This window comes from Athene cunicularia (assembly GCF_003259725.1).
Source record: "Athene cunicularia isolate RWA chromosome 9 unlocalized genomic scaffold, athCun1 chr9_part1, whole genome shotgun sequence".
Classification (NCBI taxonomy): Eukaryota; Metazoa; Chordata; class Aves; order Strigiformes; family Strigidae; genus Athene; species Athene cunicularia.
The window spans coordinates 17,404,745-17,432,253 of record NW_020799110.1 but is presented as its reverse complement, the minus strand read 5'-3'; the positions used below and the strand labels follow the sequence as shown (position 1 = coordinate 17,432,253).

Here is a 27,509-nt window from a genome sequence, read left to right as displayed (position 1 = left end):
TGGCATATGTTCGCTCTACTCTAGAATGGGAAAGATGATGGAAGCTGATAGAACCTTTGTCTGCTGTGTAGAGACATTTTTGCAGTAAGCGCACAGAGTTAACAATTCAGTACTAAATGAGGGAATATTATGTAATTTGTGGAGTATTCCAGAGCCCCAGTTTTACAGTCTATGAGCCTCAAAGACTTCAGTTTACCAGAGATGTTTGAGTGGATAATCTGGGTTTAGTGGAGTTTTTTTGGTGTTTTTTTAATTAAAGTTTTCTAACTTCTGGCTTAGAATTGTTTTCTTCTACTTATGTTAACACTGTGTATGGCATAAAGATGATCGATCTTATTCTTGCAAATTCACTACTTCAGTTGTGATATTTGTTCCATTGAGTTGGGGGAAGTGGAAGGAAGAAGACAGTTCAAGAGAAATACTGTAATCTAGAGTTTCTGACATTGAGGGAGGAACTGGAAAAGAACTGTTAGGCAGTTGTAACTCTGTTCAAACACCACCACTACCCTAAGTAACTTTCCCAAATGACAACTACCCTTCAGATAGAAGAGTATACATCTCCTCCAAGGTTTTATGAAGGAAACTAACGCTGTCAAAAGTTACTTTGTGCCACACTTGGAATAGTAGTGTGATTCTGTATATGGAATGTGGGCACAGTGTATGAGTTCCTGTTGGCATAAATATTTGAAATACACTTGCTAGCCCAGTTTTCACTTAAGAGCTTTAGAAAACTAGAAAACTTGTACTTATTACAGATACTTGTAATGTTTCATAGTGTGGAAATTATAAAAATATTGAAACTGTGAGGAGAAAAAAACCTCTTAAAGTGTTAAAAGGTAGTAGTAATTCTAAAACCAAAACTGTATAACTAAATTGATTTTTGTAGTTCTGAAATTTAGGTTGGTGATTTGGACACTCTGGTTTTGGCTCCTTTGTTACTATGTGAATCTTGGCAATGTGATCAACAGCTCCATCATCCTCTAGTCAGTATCTGAAAATTAATTGATTGTTAATCCATTTGTAAAGTTAAAATGGTACCTACCTGCCTTTCAGCAACCCTGAGATCTACAGCTGAAAAGTGTGTTCACATAAAGTGCGCTGCTTATTTATGGTGTAAGAATAGCTGATTTCTCTTTGTTTTGAACTAAAACCTGGTTGCATATCAAAAGTTCTGATACAGATCTGCAGATCAGCCACTACAGGAAACCATTGTGCTGCTCTCAACAAACAAAACAACAAAATGTACCCGATGCTCCATACATGTCAGGGAAATATTTACTTAGAGTCATATTTCTGTAGCCACCCAGAAACTGAGTTTTGAACAAACTGCATCTATAGATAGTTCTCAGGAGCAGTAAACTTGCTGGTTTACTCCTCATCAGTGTAGAATACAGGGTGGGGGTGGGGTGTTAAAGCAAGAAGATGTTTAAGCCATTCACAAGGTCTGCCATACTAAAACTAGTTAAAAGTCAGCTACCACAATAAATACTAACGTTGTCTTTTCATTTGTCATTCAAAAACTTTGCCTTGTAAGGCTGTTGGCCTGCTTCTCAGTATCCTCTTTTTATCCTGTAAATCTATTTTTGTAATTGAGCTTCTCTGCTTGACAAATATTTTTTTAATATACCTGTGTTCCAATCCATGTAGAAACAGTTTGCAAAACACTTGGCAGAGATTCCAATATAGTTACATTTAAAACTTCCTTATAAAAGAAACTTCACTTCTCCTCCCACTTGATGCAGAGAGAAACACAGCCCTTGCCTCGGGGAATTTACAATAAAAACATTTCAGTTTTATGTCAGAACGTAAGTACTATAGAAATGTCTGCAAGGTCATCTGAGGGGTTTAAGTTTAATTTTAGTGTTGTACAGCAAAACTGTAGTTCAAATTATAGCTTGTCTCCTTTGCCACACTTGAAAGTTACCTTCCAGGTCCCTTCCCTAAGAACCATAATTGCGGACAGACCAGTGTCAAAGAGTACTAAGGACAACATGGTTTAGAGGAAAGACTGTGTCAATGTCTGGTTGTCTTAGATGTGGAAACCAGCACAAATAGCCAGACACTGAAAGGGCAGTGGCAGTATTGTTCAGGCAGCAGATGTCTGGAGCAAGGTTATAGTACCAAATTTTGGTCATGTCAAGAAAGTTGCATATCATGGTTTGGAGATTTTGGAGCCTTTTATTGAGAGGGTAGAGTAGGCTGGCCCTTGCTGAATTCTGATGTTAATCCATGCTGTGCTGTCGTTTATGGATTCTTTTTTTAAAATTTTTTAATGGATTCAGCCATATCAGAAAAAAAGGAAAGGAGAAAGTCAGTTTTAGCAATTATTGCTACCTTTTTTTCTCCTTTGGTTGTGTTTACTGCTCTATGAATACATCAGCAGACTTCATGAGATAGTTGAAAGCTGCATGGGGATGCTTAATGAATTAGAAATGATCTTTAGTCTGGTGGGATGGACAGGGTTTCACAGGTGGATATTAGGTGTTGCTGGTTATGGCTACTGCATACTGTTCTACTTTTCTAAATATACCTAACTGCCTTCAGAGTTCACAGTCATTTTAGAACTTTCTCCTGAAATGCTCTTAAATTCACTGTGTTTATTCAAGGGTTCATCCCCTGCTTAGGATAAAAAAGCTGAGAAGGGTTTTTGCACTTGGTACTTCCTCATGCTGGAAGAAACACTTCGTGTGTGTGCGTGTTGAATCTATGGAGGCTTGACTGATTCATGTGCTATCTGCAGTTGAGGATAATGCTGCTATGCTGCTCTTTACATTGTCTCTCCAAGTCTGAATGCATTTTTTACACTCTACTGGCAGGATACATGCTGGAGAACAGATACTTACTTGAAGTAGGTGTATTGGAATTACCTAAAATGATTCTAGCTGTAAACAATATCATTGTCCTAATTACTACATTTAAAATAAAGTATTTTAAAACTATTTGTTTCTCTCTTGTTTTTTTCAGGGGAAAGTTCACCTTGAATTAAAACTGAATGAACTGATAACAGACAATGGATCTGTGTGCCAGCAGCTAGTAGTACAGTAAGAAGATACATTAATCCTTGAATGTTTAGTTGTTTGTTAGAACATTATGTGTTTTGGGTCTCATAATACTCAATGTAGTAACACTTTTTACGTGACTTCCCTTGGAGCCTGCCTTGGTGAGGGAATGGGTATGTGCTTAGGGAACTTCTGCAGAAGTTTTTCACAACTGCTTATCTCTGCTGCTCCCAAAGCACTCACTTTATTAGGACTCAGCATGGCTATCTGGTATCATTAGTTCAGTGTCTTGTAATTCCAAATGAATTGGATCTGATGAGAAAGCTAGGATATGCCCACTGCAGCTGACAGCCAGAACTTGCAGTACTGCTCTTACTGCTGGAACTGAGTTGCTGCTGGTGGTGTTGGGAACAATGTGAAGCTTTTTCATTGATCATATTTTGGTTTGGTAGGGGAAAATCTACTCTCAGTTTTGCTTCAGAATTAATTTCATGTGGTTAAGCATGATGAGGAATGTTTATAGAAAAACAAAGTACAGGAGTTGACAATCTGGAGCAGCATAATGTTGCCACATTTAAATAAAATTTCTTAGGAACAACCTCAGGAGTTTTCACTACCAAACTTAATTTTGACTCCAAAGTATAAAGACATTACAGCATGTCAAAGAGCCTCATAGAAACTGTAAATTTTTGGCATATGTTATTTCAAAAAAGTCAAATGTGACCAGCATTAAAAAAAGAGCACAAAATGAGACATACTGGAAGATACTAACCAGTCTATACTCTTGTATTGTTACTCTTGGAGCTGTGTATGATAATGATCTTATGTGATGGCTTTGGAAGCCTGAATATACAAGTTACAGATGTTAGTCACAGAAGACAGATACCACATGTACTCATCATTCTTTGATTCATTATTAAGCAGTACATTTAAGGCCAGAAATTGCTAAGAAGCTAATGCAAATACAGCTATACAAAATTGTTTTGACACTGGTAAGAAGTTTTTGCAGTAAGGACATACTAGAAGATACCAGTCTCTCTAGAAAGTAATCATATCCTTTATCTTGGAAGAAGTCTGATAGCTTTTTATGTTACTTCTCTCTGGGAGACTGCTTTCATTGAAGAGACCAGTGGGATCCAGAGGCTTGAAGAGACTCAGTGCAATTGAGAGTTTTCTCTTGTGACTACTCTTTACATTCTCAGCATGGGTAAAGTTCAGGAGAGTAAGGTGGTCTTAACTGCAGTTTTTAGTTTTTCGTGCTTCAGAAGGAAATAAAGGCGTTTTCTGCATTTGTGTCCTGTGGGATAGACCATGTGAAGAAAAATGTACAAAGGGGTTAGGAAAAATTAAGATAAACCCTCAAAAGTTAGTAAGATTCTTTAATTTTGCTTTCCAACATTGTTCACAAACTTACATTTATTCAGAGATTGAGGTGTTTTGTTTTTTTTAAAATCTTCTCTGAGAACTTAGTATTAAAGAATGTGTTGTATTGCAAAACTGTGAGGGGAGGAAATGGTGTGTGGTCTTCTGTTTGTCTCAGTGGCTTCAGATCAGCTCCAAGGAGCAGGGGAAGACAATTGCACTGTCAATTTTGCTAATGTAATTTTAATTATGAAGTTTAAATTATGTTCGTTCTGTCTTTGTTAGCTATCTAAACCAAGATGAGTAGTTTAGTTGGAGTGAGACATAGCAAAATAATCTCTTTCCTTTTCTGTTACTTAACATTATATGAAAAGGCAAGCTAGTTCTAAGCCAGTGAAACTGTTAATGTCTTAGTGGCTATTGTAGTCTGGTAATGCAGGCAAGATACGAAAATTTGCTATATATCAGTGTATATTTATAACTTAAAGGTAATTCTGAATGTGTTTCTACTTGTATAGTGGGTGGTATCTTGCTTCCTTGGGAGTCTTGCTGCTCTTATTTTTGTATCATACTTGCAGTGCAAGACAAAATTAGAACAGCTTTTCCCCCATGAACTATTCACCACCAAAAGCCTGCTGGAGCTTTATGATTTTGTGTTTTATTCCCAACTTAACTTGCTGATAGATGTCATTTAAAAAAAAATATAAATCATGAACTTTAAGTTAAATTATTTTTTATTTTTATTTTTAAAGATGTTTGGATTTTTCCACATGATGAAGAAAAGTTGCTTTAGACAGTTACTGTTGCAGATTGCAGTTTTGAGTAGGAAGTAGGTTACTCACTGTGCTGTCTCTTACGATCTCTTTATGACGGAGATAAATGATCAAAAGGAAGCCAGGGTTCTCTCGTGGTTGCTGTGCTCACCCACTCACATGTGGGAGAGGATTGTGCGTTAAACTGCAGTATTACATCAGTACTTTTGTCTTCATCTGAGATTATGAAATGCACTGAAGTTCCTTAAACTAAAAATGTTTAGTACTATGTTATCACACATGCTGATAGCATTGAAATAATCAGCTGTGTAAGTAATATATTGAACATAAATGTATTTTTGGATGTGTATGATAAGTAAGAAATTGCTCACTGGATATAGTATTACAGAAATGGATGTGAGGGCATTTTTGAGACCTTTGTGATCTTAAAGCATGAGGAACTTACAGAAAATACATGTGAGATTCTTTAATAGAAAATGTAAACTTTTTAAGAGTCTGCTTATTTTGTAAATTTCTGTGGATAATTAGTAAGTGATGCACTTACTGCTATGTTTTGTTAGTCACGGGGCCCTGAGAAGTCATTGTATTAGTAACTCCTATAACAAAGCTGAAAGATAGGAAGTAGTAGAGCTGTGATTGAGTAAAAGAAGACAGAGTGAGCATATATGTGTGTTTCTCATCCTGCCTCTTCTTGATATGGCCAGAAGTAAAAATGTATTGGCCAAAGAAAAAAAAAAAATCTGGAAAAAATAATTCTTAAAATATGGGCTATAATACTTGCCTTTCAGACCCATCTTTTACTTCATGTTCAAATTAGTGGTGTCTCAATGTAATGAGACAAGGAGGCTTTTAAACCTTCACCAGTTACATTTTCTGTAGGATAAAAGAATTCTAGATACTTGTGCTTACCTGGCTTCTGTTCATAGGTAAGTTTCTAATGGATTTCCACCTTGTATTCTGTGAGAGTCCAAACTACAAAGAGGAAAAATAGTAGCTATAGCATTAACAACACAGGATTAAACATCATATTAAGCATATGGACAGTAGCAAGTAATTCAAGGGCTGTGATTCTGAGCATTATCTGGAGTTCCCCATCACTTTTTTTGTTTGTGGCTGAACCAAAGCAATAGGATTAGAGTTGATTAGGAGATGGTTTCATATTATTTCAGTTCTGTAGACATGGTTTTAGAAACTTCTTTTTGCTGGTCTTCTAGATGGATTTTATGATGAGGATTGATTTTAAAAACTGAAGGTAATTCCGGTAGAAAGCAATTTTTAAAAGTTAAGAATTTGGACAACAGAGAGCTGCTGCTGATGTTCGCCTCTTACCGCTAATGTGAAAGGGAAGAAGGCTTCATTTTTCATACCAGTATGTATAGTAAAATCAGCTTTTTCAAACAATAAGTTGTTGGGAAAAGAACATGTGATTTTAGAAAGATAAGTGGTGCTGCATATGATGAAGGGATGGTCAGTTGTGTAATGAAACCAAGAATGTGATTCCTCATGTTTGTTTCTTTTTTTCTACTCTCTCCCTGCCAGCCCCATTCTGTGTTTGGTGTTACTCTATTCCCCAACTTCATGGAAGTAAGCTTGGGGAAGGATAAATATTAATATATCACAAACTCTGTTTGTATCAGCAAAGCTGTGGATAATGGTCAAAAAAAACCCCCTTGCTTCTTAAAAACTGCAAGTTTCCTTTTTTTGTTCAAGTTGACAAAAAGTGGTCATGTACAAGATACACCACAACTGACTGATCTGGTCTTACTTGATGCTGGGGGGCAGGAAGCAAAAACCTGCCAATTTTCTTAAGGCGGGACTTTCTGAAGCCAGCTAGGGCATTCAGGTGGCATAAAATTTCTAAAAACATGACACTGAAATACATTTTTCCCTGGAGAAAGTAAAATTAAGGCTTGTAATTGCTGTTCTTATATCAGTGAAGCCCCTGCCCTTTTTTGAAATACAAGCATAAAGTTAATCTTTTGGAGATGGATCTTAGAGACCATTTAACAGTGGGCTAAGCCCTGATCTTACACATAAGTTTTTGTATTAATTGGAAACTTGCTGTTAAATTTCGTGTAGTTACACCCACAGACTATTTCTGAATTAAAATTTTGTTTTGTCTCTGATACTAGTTGTTTCCTTTTCTAATGTGTGAATGAGGAGGGGAAGAAGATAATGCAGTAGATTAACTGCTGACTCAATATGGGCTCTTTTTTTCAAAACCACAATGGCATGTATAGCAGCGTATTTCGAAAATATACACTTGCAGCTCTCCATTCTGGGGGTCTGTAAAAACAAGTTTGCATGACTGTTGGTTGCATGTTTGTTGCTGCTGAAACAGTTTCTTGCCAAATTAGGCTATTGTATGGTGGTACTTGCTTCTTTGTTTAACATGACTTCAACTCTGAAATGTTTCATGTATTTACAATAGGAATACTTGAAAGCCTAGAAATGGCTTTCAATTATTATCAATTACAGCTAGATTTTGTCTTTTTGTGCTCACTTTTCTAAATAAATTATACACTATACTATCTTAAATTCACCTGTTAATTTTTTTACTGTCCTCTTTATCTGCTCTCATGAAGTTGTTCTAGGGAACATAACAATTTTTGAAGTGTACAAATCCTAGTTGGCTGCAGTTATTTAGTTTCTGCACTTTTGAGGACTTCAGCTGATTGATAGAGGTACGGTCCCTCAGTCACTGAGGGGATTTATTGTGGGCTGTGTCTTCTTAAGGACTTACTTCCATCTTATGAGCTGAATATATGCCAGTTCTATCTGAAAGGCTCATACTTCCTGTATGAAACTCCTCTTGCAGAACAGAATACTGAGATGTGAAGCAAGAATTAATGTAAACAGAAAGATCTCTTACACTGTACTGTAACTGATCAGTAGTGTGAAATAAAGAACAAAAGTCCTTTGATTAGCTATTGCTTAGACTTTACATAAAGACATAGTAGTTTAAAATATAAACCAAAAGGCTTTTAAATTCCTGTCTACTTCTTCAAACTCTATGCATTTATAGCTTTTGAATGAAAATTGCTTGTGCCAGCCTAGATAGATGAAACCATTTGTCAAATCTGAAAGGTTTACCATACAGTGGAAATGTATTTATTATAGTTGTCAGAATAAGAATATATATTTATTTTCTCTTTTGATTGGTCAGAGGGTTTGGAGGCAGGGGGTGTTGGTTTTGGTGAGGTTTTTGGGGTTTTTTTGTTGTAGAGGATTGCAGTTCTATCACTTTGCCTGATTCTTTGGGGAAGGGCAGTATTCCTGGGAGATTTGCTATCTGGTAAACTTGTTGAGGTGTCACTTCTCCATTTCTGTTAAGACTGATCTAATTGAGCCCCTTCAGACATCTTCAGAAAGTTTTAAATGGGTTTACTGGAGGCTGCTTGTTTAGTAGCTTAAATCTGCGATAATGCGGTTTTGTGTATTCAGTCTATAGTGAGTACCAACCCAGTTTGATGGTGCTGAGTTGATGTAATGGCTTCCTATCCTTAATGGCTCCTTGCCTTGCATTGCCTTTGGAGCTCGTGAGATCTTCTGCATGATTAGATTAATTCGGGTTGCCAAACTGGCTGAAAACTGACTGGAAACCTGAATAGCTTTCTGTAAGGGTAGGAAACAGAATGACCATATGTGATAGTTGCAAGGCAGCACTGTAAGAGAAGGAGGATCCACCATTTTGGTGCTTGGTTGAGTTAGCTGTGCTGTCAGATGGGTCTAAAGCAGATTCCAGACAGTAAGTGGAGAGCTTGGGGATGGTTGTGACTGGCTAGGTTAGTGTAAGAGTTGGAGGGGAGGAGGTGAGATAAATTTGGAACAAATTCTTGAGCCTGATGGGTCTGAAAAGGAAAGATTTGGGAATATTAGGAATTGATGTTCAGGGGGACTGGGGTTGGTTTGTTTGTTTCGGGGTTTGGTTTGTTTTTTTTTTTTTGCTATGTTGGAACAGGGTAGGCTGTCTAAGCTAGGTAGATCTTCCTTGTTGGCAAAGCACTGGGGCAGGAGATAAAAAGGGAATGCTAAAGCTGCCTACACAGGGAGACTGACTGAAGCATGAAATTAGCTTGAAATGACAGATCTGTATGATGAATCTGGAGATTCTAGTTCTGCTGCAGGCTGGGCAGTTGTTAGTAAAATGTTTTTCAACTTGCAGGAAATAACAAACAAGCCTTCCTTTAGTTTATGTATGTTGTGGTCAAAGTGTAAGAAGATAGGAGGCTGGAACAAGCTGTTTCTGTAACCAGAAGTAGGACATAGTGATAGTTTTTTGTTGATATGATAATACGTGTTTCCCACAGGATCATTATGTCAACTATGCAGGTCATTCATACAGTGATTAGGGAAGGAGTGAGAAACCTCATACATAGGGAAAGAAACTGCGTTCTGTAGGACTTAGATCTGTTTGCTAGAGAAATCCAGGAGCTTGGTGAAGAGACTGTAGGAAGAGAAATTGTGGTGTTCTTGTTAAAATAGTTGACTTCTATCCAGGTAAGCTTGACTTGATCCATCTGCTATGAATTTCCTGTGAGATGGCAGTTGAGGCTAACTTACAGGTACACTCAGCACTCACACCTGAAACAAAATCTCTGGGACCCTCAGAGACATGATACTTAGTGCTACAAAATGCCTGATAGTCTGAAAGAGTCAAGTACTAGCAGCCTCGAGTCAGATCCTCCAAATGACTGAAAAGTCTAGACAGTTGAATTTTGTCACCACTCTTCTGTTGTGCGTGTTGGAGGAATCAATTAATGCTTATGAAACAACTGGATGTTTCAAGAAACCATTTAAATGGTGGGTTTGAAATCACTGTAGGGTTCATTGTGATTCAAAAATTATTGAAATACTGAAGGCCGCGTGCTTGAAAACTGGAAGAAAAATAACAAATGATTGTGCAGTGGTTTAGCACTCGATGTTCCATGAACTGGCTAAGACAAAGGGACTTGGGGGGGGTGGGGGGGTGGAATGCCATCTGGTTTATAGTCGTGCATACTCTAAAGAGGGTGGAGTTTTGAGGCAGCACAGGAGTGTTAGTGTCTGTTGTTCCCCACTTGTGTTTGTTTGCAGCTCTACTTTTTCTTTAAACACTGTTTTTCTACAGTTCAGAAAGCATTTACTTAACAACAGTGTGTAGCTAGTGTTGCTATGGAACTTTAACGTGATGCGCCCAATTTAATATTCCATATTATAGCATTAGAACATTTACTTGATTATTTATATGAACTTAGAGCAGAAAAATCTATTTTTCCCTTAAGTTACATAGGGTTTGGATTTTATTCAAACTGACTAATTATGGCAACCAAAACTTACTTGCATTTAGTTAACTTCATGCAATACGTTATTTAAAAATAGGTTATTTTTAAAAAAAGATATACAACATTCAGATCTCACTTGTGTTTTATTCGTTTATTAAATGTCATCTTCTGAACGTTTGTGGACTTAAGGAAATATTACAGCATGCATGGCTATATTACAGCACACTTTTGCTAGAAAGTCTGGTTTCTGCTGTAAATTTACAAACTGTTTTGCTTTATTTTTCTTGTTCCAGCTGGTTTTATTTAATACTGATATGTGGGCATCATTGGAAGGTTAGTCAGCTTGCTGACTAAGCTCTGCTTTTAGTAGTGTTGCTGCTGTGGTGTTTCAAAAAGATGGCTAGCCTTCAGAAAAAGTCCAGAAAATGCACCTCTATCCTGATGAGCATTACTTGATAACCATCCCATCCCTTTTGCATCCGGAGTGATGAGCAGTGTGCCTGTTCAGCCTACAAATTTACTGTACGAATTATGGAAGAAAACTTTATTTTTATAAGGGTCATTTAGCCCTGATGATGAACTAGTGTGAAAAAAGTTTGAAAATAAAATTTAAACACAATTTCAAGGGTAACCTGATTTTGTGGCTGAATTGTATGGATGGAACCTAGACATGCTACGACTATATACTAGTAGTTTTGCATGCTTCATTTTAAATAACATTTCAGGGTATGACTTTGTATTTCTCAGCTTACTCAACACAGAATGTAGTTTAGCCAAAACAAAATATTTGAATCCACTTTAATGCCTTTCAAATGTAGTTGCTACTATGTGGATGAGGCCAAATAGCTTTTTTGTGGACCTCGAGAAGTCAAATTTTAAAGTTAATGAAGTCTGCAGTTTTCTGTAATATAGCAGTTCATTTTACTTAGGTTTTTGTCATGCATGTGTGATACTGGAATATCTTATTGAAGCAACTCTGAGAATTTTGTTCTCACAGAGCCCCCTAAGTCTGACTGTACACTTGAGTATTACCTTGTATTACCATCCAGACATCTGTAGTTACAATCTACTTCATGTACGTACATTATGTTGAATTAACGTATGTATCTGTGTGTAATACATCAGGACTTAAAAGAATGTTCTTTAAAAGAAATTATTGTTTGGATTTTGTTTTTTTAAGCCAAAGACATTGTTTCACTGATTTATTGTCTTTTCCTTATAGCATAAAGGAGTGCCATGGATTGCCTCTTATAAATGGACAGAATTGTGACCCTTATGCAACAGTTTCTCTTGTGGGGCCTTCCAGGTAACACTTAGTATAAAATTAATTCATCTAAAATGTTGTTCTTAATAAGTGAGTTTCTTTGCAATGAATGTTTAGCACTTGGGAGGAAGCAAGAGAGTAGAGGTTTTGATGAGACCTTTCTAATGCCAGCACCCTCAGGATGCTACATTCAAAGTCCCCACAGTTTAAACATCTCATTTTTTCAGAATGGTAATCATCAATAATTGCTGGGGTTTTTAAGAAAAATCCCATATCCCACACATTCACTATCTGCAAGTCCCTGCCCAGTAAGCTAGGTTTCAGCTGTTTATTTTTTGCAACATCAAACCTAAGCCCATCTGCTTTCTCCAGTACTGAAAAATCGCCACTGTGAGCATAGTACCAGAATGTCTTCTAGCAAACTAATGTATTTTAAAGAATTTGAAAGGAGTGTTCCTGACTAAGTTTGCAGTGAATGGGGCAATTTTTCTTCCTTGGTAATAAATGATTACATTTTTTTTTAACTTTGGGTTGGGCTTTTTTTGGTGGGTTTCTTCTTATTTTGGTTTGGTTGGTCGGTCTTTTTTTAAGAGGTCTAAGGAGATTTGACTGTTACACCTAGGAAGGATGGTGTTGATTGCCAAAGAAGGTAAATTGACATATATTTCCTGTTTGAGTTCTGTGATACAGATGGAACTAGGTGAACACTGGTTCCACAAAATATTTACCCTGTAGGTATGGGAATATATGTGCATATCTGACAGAAGTTCCTGGTTAAGATTTTCCAATCTCATGCATGTATGACTCATGTACCATGACTGGAATATTTATATGGCCAGTGCCTAAAAACAGTTAATTTATGTCTAGGACCATTTTTCTTGTCCCTTGTGTGTTTTTCCCCCACATTTTATATTTGTTTCTTTTAGAAAGCATTTTTATACTGTCATAGCTCTTTACTAACTAAATAAGACTGTATTCTTCTATAAAACTTTTTTTTTTTTAATTATCTATATAAAACAGTAGGGAGAGGGAAGCAGTTGTTTTGTTTACCATTTAGCATTATCAGTGATTCCTTCCAAAGAAAAGGTGCAAGCATCTGTGAATAAGTAGTGGTTATTTCCCCAGCAAAAGAGGGTGGGAAAAACCAGAATTGGTACTTGAGCAAGATGAGGAAAACGGTGCTGGTAACCTGCAAGCAGTGGTAAAGAAATTGTCTGCAGACTTAAATTTGAAATGCTTTAGAAATTGTTGATATATTTTATTTTCTATGTATAGGTTATACTCGCTTGTGAAATGAAATATAAACTGTGAGCTGGACAAATACATGATTAACTAGATACAGCACTTAAAAATTTAACTTTTCAAATTATATTGTGAAGATGCACTCATTTTAAGATTTTCTTCATTGATCAAAGTGACCTCTAAAATAACAAAAATGTTTAACTTAAATGCATGGGTCGTTCTTGACAATAGAATGTCTTTATAATTGTGTGTTGAAGTTGTCTATGGTAAAAATTTTACCACATTGGAACAGGAATGACCAAAAGAAGACCAAAGTAAAGAAGAAAACAAGCAATCCGCAGTTTAACGAAACGTTTTATTTTGAGGTAACTTTTTGTGTGGTATTCTGCCTGTTTATTTTATGCAACCCTTCAATATTTTTAAGCAACCTGAATAGCAGTACCTAACACAGAAAGCTCTCTTAAAGAAGGTTGGAGAGCTTTTACTAGCCTCTCAAATATAAATAAATAATATGATTAAATTCCTGGGGGCTGCCAGACAATAGCATTCCATTTCAATTGCTGTGTGAAAAATTACTTCCTCACAAGCACATACATGAGGGTAATTAGTTATCTTGATCACTTTATATAGCATTTGTTCCTATCAGGAGTTCTGAGAGAACTTTAACCCGTCCAATGGAATTTGATTTAAATATTTTCAAGAACACTGAGCTAAAAAAAGGCTAATTTTATTATTTTAAAAAATTGTGTTAAATTTTTTGATATTTAGGATTTGATTTAAATTCTACATGAGTTACCCTACAATAACCAAATTATAAGTTTAAATTTTCATTATTTTTTTTGTAATAAAAACTACATTTGCATGTAAGTGTACTGTTTTGCTCAGCTGAGAGTTGAAAGTATAACAACTATTAAATGCCTCAGATGTATTACAATTTACTGTGTTTATGTAGATTCTGGTCCTGCTGTGAGACTTCAGTGAGAAATTGTTCCGTACTTATGGATAGAGTACTAACATATGGTGTGTGTGTTTCAGTTGACCTGCTCAAGACACTGAGTGTCATTTCTACTAAGATAAAGAATCTGATCCAAACCACTCCAATAACTTATGATTGGAGTTAAACTGAGACTGCAGTAGGTCAAGAAATGAGGAAAATTAAAATAAGTTACAATTGTGGTATGACTAGAGCAAAAAGAGTGAACTACTTATTTGTTGTTTTCTTAAACATCTCAGAACTAACTTCAGTGCTTTTGTGAGGCTCATGCTGAAATCAAAGAAATCCTTGCCAGTTTCACGTTATACTTTTTTCTTGTTTTTTCTAATAGATCTATACTGTAATTCCCTTAGATATCAGATAGCCCTCATCAGGCTCCACTATGAGCCCTTGACCCATTTTTCACCTGCTTTTTGTCAAAAGGCAGCTTGGTGAACTGAAATTCTTCCTTTCTAAAAGGAACAGTAACTATTTACCAGTGTTGAAGAGGCACAATTTTCTTTGGGTTTTTTGACATCCATAAGAACAGTAAGAAGAATGTTAATTTACTTGCAGGTAACCAGGTCCAGCAGTTACACTAAAAAGTCCCAGTTTCAGGTGGAAGAAGAAGATATTGAGAAACTAGAAGTCAGGTAAGTTATGTAGATTAGAAAGTGATTTATTTTATCATTAATAAATCATAATGTTTTATCAAGACAATAAAGAAATGTTTTATTCTAGTGTAGCTCCAGAGAATTACTGGTCAGACTTGTAGAAAAGATCCTTCTAACATATAAAATTACTCAGTATTTTTAGTGTTTCTCACTGAAGAGGAGTTTTTTTGTTTTTAAGTAAATAGTGGTAGAGTGTATCTCGCAGCCTAAATTTGTTTCCCGTGCCTCTGAGTAATGAGGCATGAGGACCTCCTATCAATATGTATTAGTTTGGGCAGAATATTGGTAATAGAACTTGTACTGAAGCATAACAGCATACTCGATGCTAGTCTATGGTTTCAAATGCAGTTGACTGTTTTAAGAGGGAAAAAGCTTTTATGAGATTCCTGTGATTTTGCATCAGTTCTTAGAGGAACATGTATTGCATCTTTTCCTTGCAAATGCAATTAATACTTCAAAGTATGTTCCCCTTTTCTGCTCCTTTAGCCTTAGAGCAAGTCTGTCTGTATTCATGCTATGTAGTTAAAACTGTTTAGAGCCCCTGTACTTAGTTTCTTTTCTTTATTGTGCTCATGCACATACATGCACCAAATGTGCTGAATGGCAAAAAGTCTTCAAGGCTAGAATATATTTCCTAACAGGGATCAGAAGAAAAATTCAGTGGTTAGTTTTAATAGCCATTATAGAACTGACTTGGTATGTGCATTTTTAACTATTAACTTCATTAATATCTTAATTAGAATTGTATGTTTCATTATAGATGCAAATATATTTAGAAAAATAGTCATGCCCCAACAAATCTAGTATTAATTTTTTTTGTTCTTCTTAACAACTGCTGTCTGTCAGAAATGTCAGAGAGGTAAGAAGTAATAGAAACAACCCAAGGTGCATGTCTGGAGTCTGTGATTCCTTTTGAGGTTGTAAGCATACGAGCTGCTGTTTGGAAAAACAAGCGCATGTGTTGATGTGACATTGCAGTGTGCCAAATTCCAGCAATTAGATAGGGATATGTAAATATACTGGTTGAAGAGTTCACGTGGATTATCTGAGAAGAAATATGCACAGTTTTGGGGGTGGAGATTGCTCAGAATACATACATGTTGCCAATATCACTTTTATTTACTGATGCAAGGTCTGCGAGTCTTAACTTTCACTGTTTGTTTCTTTATCTGTTGTTTATGGGTTAATAAGCCACTTGATTCTTCTTGATTTAATTAGAGTGGAGTGAGATTTCTAACATTTTCTGCCTGCATGCATGTGGATTAGTGCTGTAAGGCAGTTACTGTTAACTTGAAGATTTTTATTTCTCTCTGGGAGAAAAAAAAATTAAGCAACGTTTTTATTTCCAGGGTTGACCTGTGGAATAATGGAAATTTGGTACAAGATGTCTTTCTAGGAGAAATTAAAGTTCCTGTGAAGGTCTTAAGAAATGATTCTTTTCAAGCATGGTGAGAAATGGTGGCTCAGAAGTTAATTTGCTTCTATCTTACAGATCTTCCTTTGCAAAAGCTGTTTTACTCTAACTATGCATTAAAATATGTCTTCCTGTTCTAGTCTAGGTAAAATGTCTTTCTAGAGTGTTGCCCTTCTCAGTAAGTTAAACTTGCCAGAGGGTACACCTAGCTCTTCTCTTCCCCCAGTCTGCCCACTCCCACAAAATAGTTCACATGTTTGAGGGGAAGGTGCAGAGAGTGAAGAAAGGGAAGACAGTGTAACTATCTTTCAGTGAGCTTACTGGATTTTAGTGATCCATGTATGCTTTTCAGCCTAACCATTGAACCTGGAACTTCTCAGATTGCCATCACTTGTAATTAAATTCTTAAGTTGGACTTCCAGAATGACTGATTAAGAGTTTATTTTAAAATAATCATTGTATATCTTTTTTGGTCCTCCTTTGAGGGAGTTCAAAAAGTATTTTCTGGACCCAACGCAATGTCATTTCAAGGGAGCAGGCACAGAGGGTTAAAAGCTGGAAAGGTATGTAAGAGAAGGACTTCCACTTATAAAAGCAGCAACCTCCCTTCTAAAGCTCTCGCAAGCTGGAGCCAATCTCTAGCCCCTCTACTATCCCAAATGTTTAGTGGCAAAAAGTGATGAGTACAACAGATTCATATGTCTCAAAGTGTGTAGAATATTTTGCTTTTAGTAAACTTTTCAATACAGAGAAAAGAGTGGAGGAAGCCCTTGCATATCCACATAGAAAAAACATAGGAAGGAGGTGGGTAAATAGGAGCTAAATGGAACACAGGCCCTAGCCAGGAACCATTATGGCTCTGTTCTGTGGACTCATCTCAGGCTCCAAGTGTCTTGGATGTGTCAAAGTTGAACTCTGATTCTTAGTGTTGGATGTGATCCTAAACGTTACGAACATTTGTGTCAGTATTCTCTGTTTTTGACATGGTGTATTGCAGATACAGACTTGTTCTGCAAGTGCTCTGAACTGGTAAAAAGCTGTATGTCCATATTAACGTAATGACATGCCTCTGTTAACAACCTGCTAAGAGAAAGGTTATACGAGCATGGACTCATTACCAGTGTATTGTGGTCGTGTAGCTTTTTGAATTGACCTAACTCATGTCCAGTTCACTTGAAGCATCAGTAGAGGCTTGTGTCTGCTAATATACTTTGTAGGCATACCTTGTATTGAACATCCTCACATCCAATTACGATCTGCTTATCAAAAACAGTTCTGTGATTTTAAAATAACTAACTTTTTTTATTATTACTAATTTACATTAAAAAAACTTCGAATACAGCTGAAGTAGCAGATAAAACAGTATCACTAGTAGTAAACATGGGTAAGATAAATCTAAGAGTCATGCTGTCAAGTAGATGTTCTCAACGCTGTCATGGGCAATGCATCTGATTATATTTGTACTTCTACAATCAGGAGATCAGACTTCAAATATTGTTTTACAATCATTTATTTAAGAAAAGATAATATTTTAGTTTGGGCTGAATGTTGAAACTATACTGTGACACAAATTAAGCTGTTAAAATTTTTGTAGTGCTGCACCTCCTGTTGGAATATAGACAAATTACAACAAAAGCCAATGAAGATTTGTTTAGTATATTTAGTATTGAGAATAGGGAAAAAAGCATAGTGTTTTTTTTTCCTTAGACTATATTCCTGAGAAATAAAATCAGTTAAAATTACCTATTGTTACTGGTTTCAGACTAGACCATTTAAATTTTTGACACTAGCTGTTCCATCTGCAGTGTCCAAGACCCTAAATATAACCTAGATGTAAAATGAGAAGGTCCAATGTAGTTTCTAACTATTCTTGCTATCCTAGTTGAGCTACAAGCATTATATCCTATTTCACTGTTCGGAAAGAGACAAAAAAAAAAAAAAAAAAAAAAATGTTATGTGCTAAAGGTGGATCAAAAGCTGCTCCTTTTCAGATTCTATGTATACTGAAATAGTTAAATGTGATACTTTGCTTTATTGTAGAATTAGTCAAATTAATGAAATGTGACTCTGATATTTTAGAATTACCCTGTTGCTTTCAGGTACTTACTTCAACCAAGAGAAAACGGAAACAAGTCTTCTAAAAATGATGATTTGGGATCACTTAGATTAAATATCTGTTACACTGAAGACTGTGTGCTTCCATCCGAGTACTACACTTCTCTAAGAAACTTGCTGCTAAAATCATCAGATGTTCAGGTACTTCTGTCAAAAATCACTTCTAAAATGAAAACTTAAAATGGATTATGCAGTCTTGTATGAGACAATGTAAATTATGAACTAGAGGTTTTTTTGTTCCTTCACATTAATTACTTGTGTAGATGAGCAGCTTATATTTACCTCTGCGCCAAAGTAGCAAGATTTTCTTCTTATTTTAGAAGAACCAGCAGAAACAGTGAAATAATCTATGCTGTGTGACTGGAAGAGAGAAAATACTTTCTTCTCATTGGTTGCTCTTCTCAACACTATTTTCTCTGGTCATAGTTTTAAAAGTCTTGTATATAGTGAAGCAATTGCTTACTGCCTCCTACTTGGATTTGTGACAAAACCATACTCTAACCCTTTAGGGAGAATGACAAGAGTGAGTAGATACTGAATTTCTTTCATAAATGTCAAGTACAGAGTAGATAATACCAATTTTCAGTTAAGTATTTCTGTAGAATGGAAACATTTAGCTTTTTATACAGTAAATGTTGAAACTTTCTGTTAAGAAGCTGTGTCTGTAGTCTTGTTAGATTTGATCTGTACTTTTACAAATACGTGAAGAAATTTAACTACTTCATTCATTATTTCATGTTCTGCTTTCTCACAGCCAATTTCTGCATCTGCTGCCTACATACTGAGTGAAGTGTGCCGAGACAAGTATGATGCTGTTCTGCCTCTTGTACGATTGTTGCTACACCACCATAAGCTAGTTCCATTTGTTGCTGCAGTAGCAGAACTAGATCTGAAGGACACCCAGTATGTATTTCATGTTTAGTGTTATCATGCCTTCTTAAATTTTTCTTAGAGTCTCAAAGGGCTTCATGATCTGACATCGATAAGTAAGCAAATAGATTTTTTTTTTCTTTCATTATGTAAAATTGCCTGAATACATTCATCTTTCAATAATTTGTAAAAACATTAATTAAAACTACATTGAAACTGAGACTCAGCATGTGCTGTTTGGTAAAATTTTCTTGGATCTTGTATACAGCTGAATATAAGCTAGCAATCTGGAGTTGTGTCTAAGAGCACATGGTTTTTATTTTTAAATGTCATCATTTAGCCACTCTTCAAATTTTACTGGTCATTAGACTGGTACTTAACATTTTTTAAATTGCTGAGAATCTTACCCTGTTTCCTTAAGTATGTGATTTAAATGAGAGGTACTTTTTTTCCTGCAAAGATGCCTCGTAAGTATGTGTCCTGAATGCCTTGAAAGTAGCAAGCACAGGAGTTTTTCCACATAGCAGTGTATGGCCTGTGAATTTGCAGCTCTGTGGTTAGGAGAGAAATTAAGTAGTGGCCACTGAGGTGCTGAGTCAGGTCCTGTGGAGATGTGGAAGGGATTTTGTCACTGCAGGATGGTTATTTCTAAGCTGATTTACCCCAGATTTAAATAAGGTGAGACAGTGTAGCTGTGTAGAAGAAAGTGACTCATGGAAAATAATTTTCTAAACTGCATTTTAGTACACACATTCCTTTCAGTTATAATTGAACTGTAACAAAGAAAGATTAAACTAAATCTCTCAGATTAGAAAGACTTTGCACAGCTGGCTCTCACTTTTCTTCAACAGCTATAATGAATAAAAAGCATAATCCTAGATTAAATATGTTTTGGTTAAAGTGTTTGGGTTTATCAGGCTAGTGTAGCAGTATGTTATTTATTGTACCTCCTAAGAATTTTTTTTTCACTAGGACTACTGGAAGAATTGTATATTGGTGAAGTACAAGCCTTAATTATTTGGGAGTTTTCTCCCAATTTTCTCTCTCACATTCAGCATTGGATTTTAGTTTCCTTTGTCTAAAATTTCTTAGATTTTTTCCTTATGATTTTATTTATGTTCCTGTTTTTGGTAATAGCTGTAATGTTCTTGTTACTCTCTGTTTCAGAGTGCCATTGCAAACTGGGTATCTAGGTTCTGGAGTTTCTGACTGAAATACATGAAAAAATGTTTTCCAAAAATTCATTATTTAATAGCAAGATAAAGTATGCATCAGATTCTGTAACTGAGCTTATTTTTTTTCTGTTTAAATTATTTTCTTACAGAGAAGCAAACACAGTCTTCAGAGGCAACTCATTAGCAACTCGGTGTGTAGATGAAATGATGAAAATAGTGGGGAAGCACTACTTAAAAGTTACTTTGAAACCTGTGATTGATGAGGTAGGTTATGCTACTGGAACTTTTCTCAGGACACTTAGACCACTGAGATATTCTGTCTCTTTGACAGGCATTCTTACAACTCCCCGTGTGGTAGTAATCACTTTAGTGGGGGAATTCTAGAGGAAAGTCAAATTGAGCAATAATTGGTTTAGTGGGAGGAGATGCTTTTTGTTATTTATGTTCCAGATGCTTGAAAATAAACAGTGATAGTTGCTCCAGCCTCTTAATACATTTCAGAATTTGCCCACATGATGCTTTATGTACTTGATCCATTTAAAAAGGCATAACAAAATCGAGAATGATGATGACATGCTGTTATGGATGGTTAGAACCTATTTAGAGTTTTTCCCTAAATCTAAGGACAGAATCTTGTTTTAAATAGGTGCATTTCCATGCTTTCTGTCTGAAAAATTGATCTCCTATGTTTTTCTTTGTTTCAGATATGTGAGTCTCCTAAACCCTGTGAAATAGATCCCATCAAATTAAGAGAAGGGGATAATGTAGAAATTAATATGGTGAGTTTTTCCTAATTTAAACTTTCTCAAAATCTGAGAGAAAAACATTTTTAAAAAGCAGCTCTGTGTAATGGAAAATGAGTAACTTAAAGTAGCAGTATAATTCTGATTCCACAGTAAACAAAGGAAAAATTGTATTTTCTTATCCCTGTTAATGAAAACAGCAAAGGAAAACCCACTGGAAAATGGAATAGGGAGGGGAAACTAAAAGGATTACAGTCTTCTGTACCAATTTATTGGCTGTTGAGATTCCTGACTTATCTAGATGATGAAGTACCTAATTAGGACTCCTTTAACGGTTTTCATTGACGTTTTGCTTGCTTGTTACTAGAGGATGAGGTTTAAGGCAATAGTTGCTGCAACAAACTTAACATTCACTAGGTGTGCATGGGAAGTGCTCCTTCCTTGTAACGTGGTGTTGTCAAATTACAAAAACCGGTTTTGATAAGTAGTTGTATGTTGCCAGACACTGCTTAGATACTTTAATGTAAATGAATATCATTAAACTATCTTTTAACACTAGTAATCCCATATAAATAGTATGAAGCTTTTTAAAATATGTACTGTACTAAAATACATAATTGAACAGTCAGACAGTGTTTTGAAAAAAGGAATTGTAGTGTTATGTTTGTATTCAGGAAAAAAACATAGAAATGCAAATGTTAATGGTCTGAAAAAAACCCTTTTTTCATAATTGCAGGAAAATCTACGCTATTATGTAGACAAAGTATTCCGTGAAATTGTGCGGTCAAGTATAAGTTGTCCTACCCTAATGTGTGATGTTTTTTATTCTTTGAGGCATCTAGCTGCCAAAAGATTTCCAAGTAAGTGTTCTTTAAAAACTTTTGAAAATGGTGTTCAGAGTGAGATACTTCTGGCGTTACCTTATAGGGATCGTTAAAATTCTTGCCTTGTCCAAAGCTGTTCCCTGAACTTCTTACCTTGACAGTCAGGCATATGTTTTTCTGTCCATCTGTAAATTATACTAAAGCCTTGTGCTCAGTCAGTAAGAATTTTGTATTTTCTGATACAAAAATGTAGCAGGTCAGAAACACTGCAAGACAGCAGCAAATAAGTCACTAAAAGTATGAGATACTAGAAGAAAAACACAAGTAATACAAGAAGTGATTTAGTTGGAAGATACGTAGAATTGGGAAGAGGTGATCTCTTTATAGCTTCTAAAGAAGCAAGATGTAAATCTGGAAATATATTCAATATTTACATCTTAACTAATGTGAACTGCAGCCACGACAGACTAGCACATTTATAACTTCTATGAAGTTAGCTTTACTACTTACGGGTAGTTTTGGGGAGGGTAGGTAATGTAAAATATGTAATGTGTTTGCAATGTGACCAGTATTAGAACAGTTTTATGCTTTCAGAATGGTTTTAATATAGGAATAATGGGGTGGGTCTAAAATTCTCTTATACTTCAGTCAGTTAGAACCTGAAATTAAGAACCTACTTCTCATAATCTGGAGTCTTTCTCTGGTTCATGTTTGTCACTGGAACTGATGCCATAAAATCACCTAGTTAAGACAGTTAGTATTAAATTCCTCCAGTTAAGACAGCTTTCAAAATAGCTGACTTCCCAAACAGATCAGACTGAAGTAGTCACTAAAGTAAGAATGTGATCCCACTGTGTTTCCCAGTATAAAGGTGTAAATATATACAGAATATTAAATGAGAGAATCCTAATTTACAGCATGAAAATTATATAACACTATGGTTTTATGATGTAACTCAGGATTGGAGTTAAAAGTTGCTCATATACGTTGACTGCATATGTTTTGGAGTATTAATGTATTTGAGTTGATCAGTGATTAGCTTTACGGATAAAAAACCCGATAGTCCTAGTGTTTAAAAGTTAACTGCTACACTATTTTCTCTTCTGGTCCAGTGTGTATACAGCCGTACCTAATGAACACTGTATAAACACTTGCAATAATCTCATTGTTCCTATTAGAGGAGCTGATGAGCTGGTTTTATGAGAACAAAACTTCTTCTCAGAGACATAAACTCTCCGTTATGAGTAGAACATTTCTTATCATGACCACCTTTCTCATTTCATGCACTTCATTGATTTTTCTATTCTGTTTTAAAATGTAAATGTCTCCTCTGATGTTATATTCTTAGCGATTTTTGTGTTGACTGTCTTCATTATTTCCTGTTAAGTTCAGTGCATGTTACATTTCATGATTTTTCTCTGCAGATGACCCTCATGTACAGTATTCTGCAGTGAGCAGCTTTGTGTTTCTTCGTTTCTTTGCTGTAGCCGTAGTCTCACCTCATACTTTTCATTTACGACCTCATCATCCAGTAAGTTTTGTGAAGCTTTGTTCTGTTTTATTCATAACTGTCAGATGTGTTTGTCTGGGAAGGTATAAGTTACTTTCAGTGGGTCTGTACCTGGGAAATGAGATTACTACATGTCTCTAGGTTGAGTTTTCAATTTCATACCTCAGCAAAGGTACTAATACATTTGCAGTTCTTTAAGCATCAGATTTCTCAGTCTTTACGGAGTGTTCTCAAATGATGCAGAAAAACTGATGATATTAAAGGCACTGTGCCTTTTTTGGGAATGTGCTGCTTTGTTAAATAGTAACACGACTGAGGGTTTTTTAAGGCATATGCTTAAACTACATGGGTTCTTTTCTCCTGTGCAAGTTAAATATTCAGATGTCACTTACACTTTTAAAAAAATATTTCCATTTGTTTCTTAAACAGAGTTTGTAGAATTACCCAGTAATTGGTCTGCATATTTATTCTGGACTCCACTGGCTGCAGTGGGTTGCCATATCTTCCATTTTCAGTTTTTAAATTGTCAAGTAGATCTGCATTAAAAAAAACCTTCAAAGACAGGAATTTGGAGATAAGAAAAAAGTAGTGTATTATTTTCACATAAAATACAAAATATGTATGAAATCTTCTGTTCCAGAGGTTATCTTTATTAGCTTACTTTATCTACTTATGTGTTCTGTGCTTTCAAAAGATAAAAATCTGCTTAAATTCATTCCTTTGACATTATCCATTTTGAGTAAAAAAGATTACAGGATTTTTCCAATTGAGGGTTAAACATTTTAAAGGAAACAGCAAAGCCCCTTTCTGTGTCTGTGTTTCTAAACCTGGACTAAAATGCAAACAGTGAGGCAGATAAAGCAAATGTGTTAAAGATGAAGTTTTAAGTTCACTTTGTGTTATGACAGTTTCTACCATTTGTCCAGCAATAGTTAATTATGTTTAGTGTTAAGTTTTTGAATAGTTCAGAAGCATTAGATCTGTAGTATCAATTGTAGTATTTGAGGGGTTTGAGATATTTTATAGGTAAAATTACATTTCCAAGTAGTAATACTAAATTCTGTTGGGAGCAACTAAAATATTCAACACTGTATGGTAGCTTATAAAATTTATTCACAAAGCACAAGTACTAATAGAGGATGACACTGCACATGGATTTCGTCTCTTTGGGTGAAGAAGAAAAGGAATGAAGATGTTGCAGATTTACCACATCATGTAATATAATAATTTAGTGACATTTTCTTTAAAGTTTTACATGGAATTGTGCAAAAATGTAACTTCTGAATTTTGTTTCTTTGTTTTAGGATGCACAGACTTCTAGAACATTAACTCTTATATCAAAAGCCATCCAGACTTTGGGGAGTTGGGGAAGTTTGACCAAAAGCAAGCTTGTAAGGCTACTAAAATTCTTTCTCATTTCATAGACAACAGTCTTTGAAAGTTTATTTATGTCAATATATCTTTTCTTTCAGTCAAGTTTCAAGGAGACATTTATGTGTGAGTTTTTCAAAACATTTCAAGAAGAAAAATTTACAGAATCTGTTAAAAAGGTACTTTTCAACTACATTTTTTTTACGGTTAATATATTTGATCAGTCTTAATGATTAGAAGGCTGTGTTATTGTCCAGTTTTCTACTAGAAAGATTGTGATCCATTTCAGACATACTAAAAAAACCCCAACAAAATCCATACAGTTGGATGCACAAGAGTTATACGTAGTGGAGTAAGCTGATTTAATTTTTTTTTTAAACAAGTAAATTTTTTGAAACAGACTTTATTAGATATGCTTTTTAGGAGCTAATTACAGAAATCTTTGTGTGACTTTTGGACATCCCGTATTATGTTGTTCCAATTCTCTCCAATATATTTTTCATTTCATCTGTTGCATGAAGTAATTGTTCTGTTCCAGGAAGAAATATACATGTATATTTTTCAAAAGAATTTTTGGCTGTTCTGTTTCTGAACTATTATCTGTGTATTTTTCCTTAAGTTCCTAGATGATGTTTCCTCTACTGAAAGTAGAGAGCCCAGTGGTCTGAGTGAGCCAGTACATCTAAAAGAAGGGTAAATACATCTTAAATCTGTATTGTGCAAAACAGATTTTACTTTACTGTTTTTTTCATTACTACAAGATTAATGCTTATTAAAAAGTTTGATATACTGTAGAAATTATGATACTTGTATTTTGTGATAATTCTTTGTTAGTTTGCAGAACTAGTTTAAACCAACAGCTGTAAACTTTCATAACTGATCTTTTAATACCTTGGAAAACATAATGAAAAGCAGCTTAAAACCTATTAAAGCCTGCCTGCATTTCCGTTACAATTCAGTGTGTGTGCTCTGTGATAGTTTATTCAGGATTGTGAAAGTGTATTTAAAAGAACATACTACTTTAAATTAAAGTTACTTTGCATGTTGTTTAACCCCAGACAGCTAATTGTTCTGCCTTTAAAGTAGGAGAAAAAATTACCGTATAATTGGAATATTTAACAGTAAATGATAGAATGTCTTTATACAAAATTCTCTTTCTAAGAAATTAACTGTCTTGGTTTTTAATGTTGATCAGGAATAGCTGATGAATTAATTCAAACAACATTTATGGGGAAAAAAATCTGAGAAGCAGTTTCATAGCAAATAAAGATTCTTCTGTGAAACAAGCGTACAAATTTCAAACACGGAAGAAATGTATCTCTTATTAAAATTCTAAATAGAAATGAAGACGACAATTGTAGTGGATCAACACTTAGTTATAGCAATTTGGAAGCTAATTGGTATTGTAAATTGATGGCTGTTAAAAAAACAAAGCAAAAAAACCAAACCAAAACCCCCCAGTTGCCAGTGAATATACTCAGTGTACTTCATATGGTTTGCATCTACCCTTGCTATTGAGTCATGTTCAGTGTAGTTTCATTTATATTTAGTTTCTGATCCAAATAAGGCCGAGTACATTCACATGTGGAAAGTGGCAGGAAAGAGAGAATCTTGTAGTTGGATACACCTTATTACTCACTTTTGGGAAAATTTGGAGTTCTGGATCCAAATAAATAAATACCCACTCCAAATTTACTGCTGCAAACAAGAGTCTGGATTGCATATTTTTCAAACTCATTTCCTGTTTATGGAACCCTGTACATGATCACCATACTGGGAGGTAATTTTAATCTATTTTGAATTACTAATATCTACAACGAAGTAGATTTTTATGTTGCTGCATGATGAATAATAATGTGTTACCTCAATAAATGGTTTTGAAAGCTCTTCTGAAGACTGATGGTTGCATTTCATGTGATTCTGTCTTTACAGAGAAATGTACAAAAGAGCTCAGGGAAGGACTCGGATTGGTAAAAAGAATTTCAAGAAGCGGTGGTTCTGTCTCACAAGTAGAGAATTCACCTACCACAAACAGCAAGGTAAATTGTGGTGATTTTACAATTATTTTTATTTTCTCTATGTTTTCTAAGTGTTTGCATCTGTTTTGTGCTGTCTAAAATGCATAATTCTTCCCTTTTGTTAAAGTACATATGATAATATTTTTAGTTGCCTTTGCCCTGATTACAAAATGCTCCTGATTCATATGTACATTTTCTCAGTAATGCACATTTTGAGAACTTAACTTGCAGTATTGGTTCATTCAGATTATAAAACTGTTTTTAAAAAAATCACTCATCTGTTTACAATTTTTTGCAGATAAAGAACCAATTTTCACTATTCCAATCAAAAACATACTTGCAGTGGAGAAACTTGATGAGAGCTCCTTCAACAAGAAAAATGTGAGTTAAAACATAGTTTTTATGTAATTCTTGATGTAGTCTTTAAATAAAAGAATTTCATTAGTCTATAGAGTTACTGAAACCCTATTACCTAAACACTTCAGCAAAAAATCATTTCTGGATCAAGAATAAAAAGCTGTATGCAGTATTTCCAAATACTCTGAACCTGGGACTTAACCTGGAGACTTGAATCTCTGCACCAACTTTTCTCACTGATTTTATGACTTCTGCCCTTATTTCCAAACTTCTGGAATGAAGGTTAAAACTACTGTGATGTTGTTACAAAACACTTTTATGTAAGGTGTTAGTAGTATGATTTACATAGAAATGTAATATTACCAAACGTATTTATTCATTTTGATGAAAACTTCCTACAATACCTTCATCAGCTGAGACAGTTGTTTGTGTTCACAGCTTCATTCTGGACCTGTACCACATCAATATTTCTGTTATTTCAGTACAAAGTTCTGAGGCAGTGATAAAAGTACAGCTGTTACTTAGGCTGAGGATGGTTAAAGGAGAGACTTCTGGGAATCT

At 35.2% G+C, this 27,509-nt stretch overlaps 1 protein-coding gene across 2 annotated transcripts in view; it reads left to right on the top strand.

The window, feature by feature from the left end:
- The window catches only part of RASA2 (RAS p21 protein activator 2), a 42,523-nt gene that overhangs the window by 9,657 nt on the left and 5,357 nt on the right, over nt 1–27,509 (top strand). Inside the window, exons 4-19 of one of the 2 annotated variants that reach the window (XM_026855122.1) lie at nt 2,965–3,041; nt 11,621–11,704; nt 13,197–13,269; nt 14,454–14,530; nt 15,901–15,999; nt 18,065–18,221; nt 18,835–18,983; nt 20,275–20,389; nt 20,830–20,904; nt 21,605–21,728; nt 23,117–23,223; nt 24,507–24,593; nt 24,675–24,752; nt 25,193–25,266; nt 26,506–26,612; nt 26,890–26,972. In XM_026855122.1, coding sequence (XP_026710923.1) covers nt 2,965–3,041; nt 11,621–11,704; nt 13,197–13,269; nt 14,454–14,530; nt 15,901–15,999; nt 18,065–18,221; nt 18,835–18,983; nt 20,275–20,389; nt 20,830–20,904; nt 21,605–21,728; nt 23,117–23,223; nt 24,507–24,593; nt 24,675–24,752; nt 25,193–25,266; nt 26,506–26,612; nt 26,890–26,972 — 1,566 coding nt within the window. Of the gene's footprint in view, nt 1–2,964; nt 3,042–11,620; nt 11,705–13,161; nt 13,270–14,453; nt 14,531–15,900; nt 16,000–18,064; nt 18,222–18,834; nt 18,984–20,274; nt 20,390–20,829; nt 20,905–21,604; nt 21,729–23,116; nt 23,224–24,506; nt 24,594–24,674; nt 24,753–25,192; nt 25,267–26,505; nt 26,613–26,889; nt 26,973–27,509 lie in introns of those variants that run through there. The other variant, XM_026855123.1, reaches the window with a different exon arrangement.